This window comes from Piliocolobus tephrosceles, chromosome 8, assembly GCF_002776525.5.
Source record: "Piliocolobus tephrosceles isolate RC106 chromosome 8, ASM277652v3, whole genome shotgun sequence".
Lineage (NCBI taxonomy): Eukaryota > Metazoa > Chordata > Mammalia > Primates > Cercopithecidae > Piliocolobus > Piliocolobus tephrosceles.
Genome location: NC_045441.1, coordinates 11,770,128 through 11,779,258, shown reverse-complemented (window position 1 = coordinate 11,779,258; position 9,131 = coordinate 11,770,128). Strand labels below are relative to the sequence as shown.

The 9,131-nt window shown below is 57.1% G+C and overlaps 1 protein-coding gene across 1 annotated transcript in view; it reads left to right on the top strand.

The window, feature by feature from the left end:
• Nucleotides 1-9,131, top strand: part of SRRM3 (serine/arginine repetitive matrix 3) — a 51,088-nt gene that overhangs the window by 38,935 nt on the left and 3,022 nt on the right. The window contains exons 11-13 of the mRNA XM_026456663.1: nucleotides 6,352-6,716; nucleotides 7,517-7,741; nucleotides 7,833-7,970. Of these exons, the coding sequence (XP_026312448.1) occupies nucleotides 6,352-6,716; nucleotides 7,517-7,741; nucleotides 7,833-7,970 (728 nt within the window). The remainder of the gene's footprint in view (nucleotides 1-6,351; nucleotides 6,717-7,516; nucleotides 7,742-7,832; nucleotides 7,971-9,131) is intronic.

Sequence of the window (9,131 nt, the reverse complement as noted above, 5' to 3'; positions counted from 1 at the left end):
GGATCACAAGGTCAGGAGATCGAAACCATTCTGGCTAACACGGTGAAACCCTGTCTCTACTAAAAATACAAAAAACTAGCCGGGAGAGGTGGCGGGCGCCTGTAGTCCCAGCTACTCCGGAGGCTGAGGCAGGAGAATGGCGTAAACCCGGGAGGCGGAGCTTGCAGTGAGCTGAGATCCGGCCACCGAACTCCAGCCCGGGTGAAAAAAAAAAAAAAAAAATAAGGGAGAAAGGGCAAGCTAGGTGAGGTGAAGCTACTCAGGAGGCTAAGGCAGGGGGATCGCTTGAGCCCAGGAGTTTGAGGCTGCAGTGAACCATGATTGCATCACTGCACTCCAGCCTGGCCAACAGAGCAAGACTCAGTCCCTGTTCCCTCAAAAAGAAAAAGAAAGAAAGAAAAGAAGGAAAGTCCCGCTGATCTGACAGGAGAAACTCTGTTGAAGCCTGATGAGGAAGGGGAGGGTCCATCCTTGAGGAGTTTCTGATATGACCAGAGACCCACAAGCTGGGATCTCAAACGCTGAGTTAGAAGTGGGTGGTCGTCTAAGTCCTCAAAGGAAGCAAGAGTAAAGCATCTCAGGTGTTTACCTGTTCTAGTCCTTCAGAGTACCAGGACCAGGTGAGCACACTGCCCCCTTACTACTCCCTTCCACCATCTTTTCCACTTGACCCTCAGAAATTTCTTACCCAAAGGTTGGGAGCAGTGGCTCATGCCTGTAATCTTTAGGAGGCATGCCTGTAATGCTTTAGGAGGCCGAGGCGGAAGGATCACTTGAGGCTAGGAGTTTGAGACCAGCCTGAGCAACATAGCAAGACCCCATCTCTACTAAAAATAAAATAAAATAAATAGCCAGGAATGGTGGTGTGTACCCGTAGACCCAGCTACTGAGGAGACTGAGGAGACTGAGGTGGGGGGATCACTTGAGCTCAGGAGTTGGAGGCTACAGTGAGCTATGATTGCACCATTGCACTCCAGTCTGGGCAGCAGAGCCAGACCCCATCTCAAAAAACAAACAAACAAACAATTATATATATATATACACACAAGCAAAAAAGTGTCAGCTAGCAAGTGGTAAAAAGGAGAGGAGGGGCTCCTGGGAACAGGGCTCAGAGGCAGGCGAGATCCCTCATTCACTCACTCACTCATTCATTCATTCATTTCCACACACACGAAGCAGACATGCGCCCAGCACCTCCTCTGTGCCAGGCCCCATTTGGATATCCGTGCCAGGAGAGAGGCAGGCCGACCTGGGCCTCACAGGATGGAGGACAGATGAAGAACACTGAGTGTGATGAGAGGGGAAAAGCTGAAATGTGAGTGGGAAGGTCCTGCTCACCACAGCAGCCCCCTGGCTAGCACAGCCTGGCAGAGTCCCCATGGAAAGGAAGGAACCAGGTTCTATGGGATCATAGAGGAGCGGATGTGATGCAGTCTGGAGAAGGCACCCTGGAGCTGAGGGTACGGATGCCAATAAGCATTAGCCAGGCTGTGGGTGGGAGGTGGGGAGAGGAGATCCCTGCAAGAGGCACCAAGGCACAAAGAGCAGCTTCCTGGAGGGGAGGTTTGGAGATCTCTGAGCATCCTATGAAATCCCATAGCACTTGGCCTTGGATCTTCCTCAATTCCCAGGAAGAATGAGACCCAGCCAAGCTGAGGACAAGGCTCAGACTCTAGCAGGCGCATGGTGACCCCTTCCTGAAGACTTCCAGAGGGATGGGTGGAGGAGGACATGAGAGGTGCCTTCCTCTCATCCTCTGCTATCTCAGTGCTTGGTGGACACCCCATAGGCCTGTGAAGAGACCATGAGTTGCTTGTGCTCTGAAAAGAGTCTCCCAACCCCAATATAGGCTCACCCAGCAAAGACTCCGCTTATCCCCATTTTACCAATGGGGAAACTGAGGCTCCCCACAGTCAGGTGACCTCCTTAAGGTCTCACAGCAAACTCTTACCAAGGCCGATTCCAGGATGTTCCACTTTTCTGATGACTATCATCTTGGGCCATGGCAGGCCCGTGACTTGGAGGAGATGAGAAGGAAGTAGGGAAGAATTTGGTCTTCAAAAATAGCAGGCAGGAAGTATCCAGATCAGCACAGGGGATTGGACCTGGGGGCTTGGACCTTCATGGTAGGGGACAGGACCATGATGGGGGTGAATAGCCACCCAGCCTAGACCCTTTTGGCTCCTAACACTCCCACCCCACTCTCAGCATAAGGTAGTGGGAAGTCAGGAGGGCTCTGCAGCATCTGTGGGAAGGACCCATCATGGCCCGTGGTCTTCCTCGCCTACTGTTAGCTCCCCTTTCTTTGAGTCAGAAGCAGCTGGCTCAGGCCAGGTGTGGTGGCTTACACCTGTAATTCCAGCACTTTAGGAGGCCGAGGCAGGTGGACTGCTTGAGGCCAGGAATTCAAGATCAGCCTGGCCAACACGGTGAAACCCCATCTCTACTAAAAATACAAAAAAATTAGCCTGACGTGGTGGCTCACGCCTGTAATCCCTCAGTTACTCAGGAGGCTGAGGCAGGAGAATCACTTGAACCTGGGAGGTGGAGGTTACAGTGAGCCAAGACTGCACCATTGCACTCCAGCCTGGGCAACAGAGTGAGACTCCGTCTCAAAACAAACAAATAGACAACAAAAAGGAAGGAAGGAAGGAAGGAAGGAAAGACAGAAGGAAGGAAGGAGGAAAGCAAGGAAGGAAGGAGGGAAGCAAGGAAGGAAGGAAGGAAAGGAAGGAAGGAAAAAGAAAGAAAGAGAAAAGAAAGGAAGGAAGTAGCTGGCTCAGATCCAAATTCAGAGTTGGAGTGAGGGTTTACAGCCAGGCTGATTCCTAAGCCCTGCCACGCTACCTCCCGTAACCAAAGTAGCAAGCAAAGATTTCTTAAAGAAGGAGACCAGTGTCACCTTGAGTTGTGGGCTACTGTGAATTGGCTCCCAAGCTTCCCCCACCTCATATGTGTTCACTTTGCACTCTTTGACGACCCAGGGTATAGGACAGAAACTGCAAATATGACAATCCCAGAACCTTTCTCATTTGCCTCCTATTGAGGGAAAAGAACAAGCTGGGGGCGCTTGAAAATGCTGGGGCACTGGCTGCCTGGCTGCCTTCCGGAGTGGTGGGAGTATGTGTCAGGGGACTGAGGGTCTTCTGTTGGGAATAGAACTGCCATCTCAGAGGGGTCAACCAAGGCCAGGCGTGATGGCTCACACCTGTAATCCCAGCACTTTGGAAGGCCGAGGCAGGTGGATCACCTGAGGTCAGGGGTTCAACACCAGCCTGGCCAACATGGTGAAACCCTGTCTCTACTAAAAATACAAAAATTAGCCAGGCGTGGTGGCATGCACCTGTAATCCCAGCTACTTGGGAGGCTGAAGCAGGAGAATCGCTTGAACCCGGGAAGCGGAGGCTGCAGTGAACCAAGATCATGTCACTGCACTCCAGCCTGGGCAACAGAGTGAGACTCTGTCTCAAAAAAAAAAAAGAGGGTCCAATCCAGCCTCCAATTCTCCTAGCCTAGGGTGAGGGGTGAGCTTGTGATCAGGAGAGTCAGGGGTGCTCAAAGGGGCACCCCAATACCAAATAACATCCATTGTGCCCACTTATGCCTGCCTCTGCCCCAAATGGAAACATTAAGCTCTCCCAGGACAGGTCTTCATGGCCTGATTGACTTTGGGCAGCTATGGCTAGTGTTCATTGGCTGCTGTAGGCACCAATCAGGAGCCATCTGTGCCTTTCCACCCATGAGGTTGACCTCCTGGTTCTACCTCCATGTTCAGCTCAACTCCAGCCCTGCAGAGAAAGGCCTGGGCATCACCTTGCCCTCTGCATGAAACACCCAGTGCCATGCCAAGGAAACTGTGCTTCCTCCAGTCCCTGGCAGCAAGGTGCCCTAAAAGGTGGCAGCAGCTTTTGTCTTCTCATCCAAACAGCCTGCCAATGGCTGGGCTCAGTGGCTCACGTCTATAATCCCAACACTTTGGGAGGCTGAGGCCAGGGGGAGGATCACTTGAGGTCAGGAGTTCGAGACCAGCCTGGCCAACACGGTGAAACCCCATCACTACTAAAAATACAAAAATTAGCCAGACGTGGTGACAGACACCTGTAGTTCCAGCTACTTGGGAGGCTGAGGAAGGAGAATTGCTTGAACCCGGAGGGCAGAGGTTGCAGTGAGCCAAGATCACGCTAGTGCAGTCCAGTCTGGGAGACAGTGAGACGCCTTCTCAAAGAGAAAAAAGAAACAGCCTGCCAAAAGAGCTTGGTCCAGGCACCACCTGGCTTCTAGGACTCTCTTCCTTCCTTAGCCAACAGAATCAAGGTTTTACTAGGCGCCAAGTTCTGTGATAAAAAGTGAGGTTACAGAGGTGAATCAGATACCACATCTGCCCTGGAAGTGCTCAAAGTCAAGTTGGGAGTGGTGATCGGAGGATTTTCGGGGAGGAGCAGACCTATAAACAGACAAGGACAGTCAACTGTTACTAGATGGAGGGCCAAGGACAGGAGGAGGGATCAGCTCTGTGTAGGGAGGGAGACGGGAAGGACGGGCAGGGGGCATGCAGAGAATCCTGGAATCTTTGCCCTGGAAGGGACATCAGGAAGCAAAAGCCAACCCTCTCATTTTGTGGATGGGGAAACTGAGGCCCAGACTGGGGAAGTGATGTGGCCAGGATCGTTCAGTGAGATAGAGGCAGGCTGTCAGACTCCTGAATCCCAGCCAGAGCCCTTTTGATGGTGCCAGGTGACCTTCCTGGTTTTCTGTGTTCCAATCCTTGTGTCCTAACTCCACTTTTGGAAAAACATTTGCCATCTCTATCCAGCGGTCACCTAAGAGGTGCCCACTCAGGAGCTGGGCGCTGCCAGCCCTTCCTCCAGAGGTGGCGTGGCCTCCTCTCAGGCCTAGAATGGGGTGGTTGCGTTTCTCTCTCTCTCTCTATCTCTCTCTTGCATTTTTGTGAATCTAATGATGAACTTATACTACCACGCTTTTCCCTTCTCTTACACACCTTACCTACTAAAGGAGGAAGTGCCACTTTATTGGTAAGTGGACGTTAACCAAGAGGGACTTAAAAATCAGAACTTAAAAAAAAAAAGAAAGAAAAAGAAAAAGAAAAGAGAGAAACAGAAAGACAGTCGGGTGCTACTGACAGCTCCAAAGCTCTCTGCAGGGCCGGAAAACAAAAAAAATATTAACAGAAAAATGTCAGATTCCCCAGGATCAGATATTGTTTTTGATTTTTGGTATCTAATGACATTTGTGGATTTTGTTTTTTTATTTCTGTTTTTCCTTCCTTTCTTCGGTTCAGTTTTGAGTTCAGTTGTCCCCCTCGCCCCCCCCCCCCTCTGTGTGCCGTGTGACGCCCCCCCTCCATCCCCTCGCCCACCCCCAAGCGCTGGGGGCCCGGCCTGGTGGGCTGGCCCTGGCCCCGCTCCCGGTGCTGCTCTCTCTTCTCTCTGCCGGGAATCGTCCGTCCCGTCGGGGGGCAATGCCAGCCCCGACGCCTGTCCTGGAGACCCTCCCCCTTTGGCCCCCGCCCCCCACCGCTCCGTCCCTCTTGTGTTTTGCATGCCAAGAACCCTGCATGAGCTGCACTGTTGAGGCCAGAAGGTGGACACCCAGGAGAGGCAGAGGCAGGGCAGGCGCGGGGAACCGTGTGTGCGATGCTCCGGGACTGGCAGCCCCCGCCCGGGCCCGGTGAAAGCCCTCTCTCCTTCTCTCCCCCCACCCTACCCGCCTGCTCTCTCACCCCAACCTCTCGCTCCTCTTGCTCTGTCCTCTCTCTGCCTCCACTCTTGTCCCCTGCTTCTCTGGATTTTTTCTGTTTCTCCCTGGCTTCCATCCTTCTCTCTTTTCTCTCTCTCGTTCTCGTTCGCTCTCTCTCTCTCTCTCTCTCTCCTGTCTCCCCCCCGCCCCGTCTCTCCTCTGTCTCTTCTTCTCACTGTCTCTGTCCCCTTCTCTCTTCCCCCTTTTTCCTTCTCCTTCCTCTCTCCTGTCTCGCTCTTTCGCCCTCATCTCTCTCCCTCGCTCTTTCGCCCTCTCTCATCTCTGTCCCCCTCACTGTGTCTCTCTCCCGCTTTTTCTCTCTTCGTCTTTCTCTTTGCCTCTTCCCTCTCTCCTTCTTTCTTTCTTCTCTCTCTCCCCCTCTCTCCTGTCTCTCTCTCCCTCCCTGTCTCCTGTCTCTCTCTATCCTCTCTCCGTCTCTTTCTCTGTCTCTCGCTCTCTTCTCTCTGTCTCCTTCTCTCTCTGTCTCTGTCTCTTCCTCCTCTTTTCTCTTTCTGTCTCTCTCTCCGTCTCTCTCTCTGTCTCTCTCGTCTCCCTCTCCCCTCTCCGTGCCCTCTCTGCCTCTCTCCCTGTCAGAAGCCCAACTCGCCCTCGCCCAGGGCCCGTGACAAGGCGGCGGCCGCCGCACCCACGCCGCCCGCGCGGGGGAAGGAGAGCCCGAGCCCGCGCTCGGCGCCGTCGTCCCAAGGTCGCGGAGGCCGCGCGGCGGGCGGGGCGGGCAGGCGGCGGCGGCGGCGGAGGCGGAGGCGGCGGCGCTCGCGGTCCTCGGCGTCCGCGCCCCGCCGCAGGGGTCGCCGGCGCGCCCGGCCCGCGATCCCTCGGGGCTCGTCGCGCTCGCTCAGCAGGGCCCGCTCCAGCAGCGACTCCGGCAGCGGCGGCGGCGCCCCCGGCCCCGGGCCCGAGCCCGGCTCTGAGCGAGGCCACGGCGGACACGGGAAACGGTGAGCGTGCTTGGACTCCGAGCTGGACTCCCGGCCCCATCCCGCACAGGGCTCCCCTCCACTAGCGGATACCCGCCCACAGGATCCCTCCCCGCACTGAGCTACCCACCACGGATCCCAACCCCCCCCCCCCCGCCCCCCCCCCCCCGCCCCCCCCCCCCCACCAGCCCCCCCCCCGCCGTGATCTACACCCCACGGATCCCAACCCCCCACGGATCCCAAACCCCCACGGAGCTCCCCTCCCTCTCCATGGACCCCAAATCCCTATGGACCTCATGGATCCTCCCATGGAACTCCCCTCTCACAGGGGGGATCCCAACTCTCCCTAGGGAGTTACACCCCTCCACTGACCTCCAAACTCCAGGGAGTTTACCTCCCCACACTGATCCCAGTCCCCCTCCACTGATGTCAAGCCCCCATGGAGCTCCCTCCCCCACCCTGAGCTACCCCCGGTTATCCTGACCCCTTCCCTACAACAGATCCCTCTCTCCTTACTGATCACTGCCCCTGGGAACCCCCTCTCCTCCCATGAGGCTCCCCGCTTACTGATCACTCTCCCCAACATCCCGCAGACCAATCTCCTCTACTGATCTCCCCCAACACGCCCCCCTCACGGGGCTACCCCTGAACTGATCCCTGCCCCTCACTAGGCTCCGCGTTCACGGCGCACTCCGCACAAACTGAACACGAACTACACGGACCCCGCCGGTCTGCCTAAGCCCCGTCCCAGGGAACCCTTCCCGCCCCCAGCCCCCTTCCCCGGTCGCTGAACCCTGTCCCGCGCCGTCTTCCTCCTCCAGGGCCAAGGAGCGGCCCCCGCGCGCGCGGCCCGCCAGCACCTCTCCGTCCCCGGGCGCGCACGGCCGGCGCGGCGGCCCGGAAGGGAAGAGCTCGTCGCGCAGCCCCGGCCCGCACCCTCGCTCCTGGAGCTCCAGCCGCTCGCCCTCCAAATCGCGCTCGCGCTCCGCGGAGAAGCGGCCCCGCAGCCCCAGCCGCTCGCTGTCGCCCAAGAAGCCCCTCAGCCGGTGAGTGCCCGCTCGGACAGGGCCGACGGGGCGGGCAGCAGGGTGGAGCGGCCGGGCCGCGTCGCTCATTTACCTCCGGACGGCCCCGCAGGGACAAGGACAGCGAGGGCCGCGCAAGGCACTCCGAGGCCGAGGCCGCCCGCGCCCGGCGCCGCTCCCGCAGCTACTCGCCCATCCGCAAGCGGCGCCGGGACTCGCCGAGCTTCATGGAGCCGCGGCGCATCACCAGGTATGGAGGGTCTTGGGGGACCGGGGACTCAGGGCTGGGGCCGCTGACCCCGATCAGGGACAGAGACCTCGGCCCGGGGACCTTCTCCGAGGATCCACTGATCCTGGCACAGGGAGGGGGGTGGAGGGGCTAAAGGACAATGAGTGGGTTCTGCCAGGGTAGGGGGCCAGGGGAGGAGGGGGCTAGAACTGGAGGTGCTGGGGGCGATCAGAGAGACAGGTGCAGGAGGCCTCAGAGGGAAGGGTCCCGGTGGGGGCCTGAGGGCCCATGAAGGGGAGACGGCTCTGTACTTCGGTCTGGGTGAGCAGCAGCCGGCATGGAATTTAGCTCTGCAAGAGTCCCGCCATCCCTCCGGAGCCCCTCCTGCCCTCCCTACATCCATCTCCGGACAATGATGTCTCCTTTTCTCCTTCATCTCAAGGTCCAGCCTGCTGAGTGGCCTGTGGTCAGCCTGGGGGCCAGGCGGACCCCTCTGCACAGGCTGCCTGGGAGATACCCAAGTGAGCTGGTCTGGCCCTGGTCAGCTGTCCGTCTGTCTGCCTCTCTCTTTCTCACTAACCTGGGGATTTGGAGGAGGGGCACAGCAGTCTGGTCTCTGGGGCAGCTGTCAGAGGAGCCAGCCACACTCCTTTGCCCTACACAGCTGTGGAGCTGTGCCCAGGGCGTGGCTGGTGAAGCCATGATCAGTTTCTCTGCTAGGACTGGAAGTGTCTGGGCCTGGGTCTCCGGGTGACATTATGGATTGCCTTTGTGGAAATCACCCTGAAGCCCTAGATTACACTGACAGGGGGTGGGGGGAACACAAGCAAAAAGTTGTGAGCCCAACACTGCCTTGCTGGGCAGCCTTGGGAGATCGGTGTGCCTCTCTGGGCCTCGGTTGTCACCTGTACAATAACCAGGGTTTCATGAGCAACTTTTCAGTTCTAACAGGGTATGATTCTCAAACTAGTCCCTCCTAATTCTTGGTGATCCAGGTAACCAAGAAGCACAGAGGAGCATTGCCCTAGAGCTCAAAGCCACCTTGAAGGAGAAGCCAGATTGTGCTTTTTTTCTTTTTTTTTTGAGACTGAGCTTGGCTCTTGTCACCCAGGCTGGAGTGCAATGACGCGATCTCGGCTCACGGCAACCTCCACCTCCCAGGTTTAAGTGATTCTCCTGCCT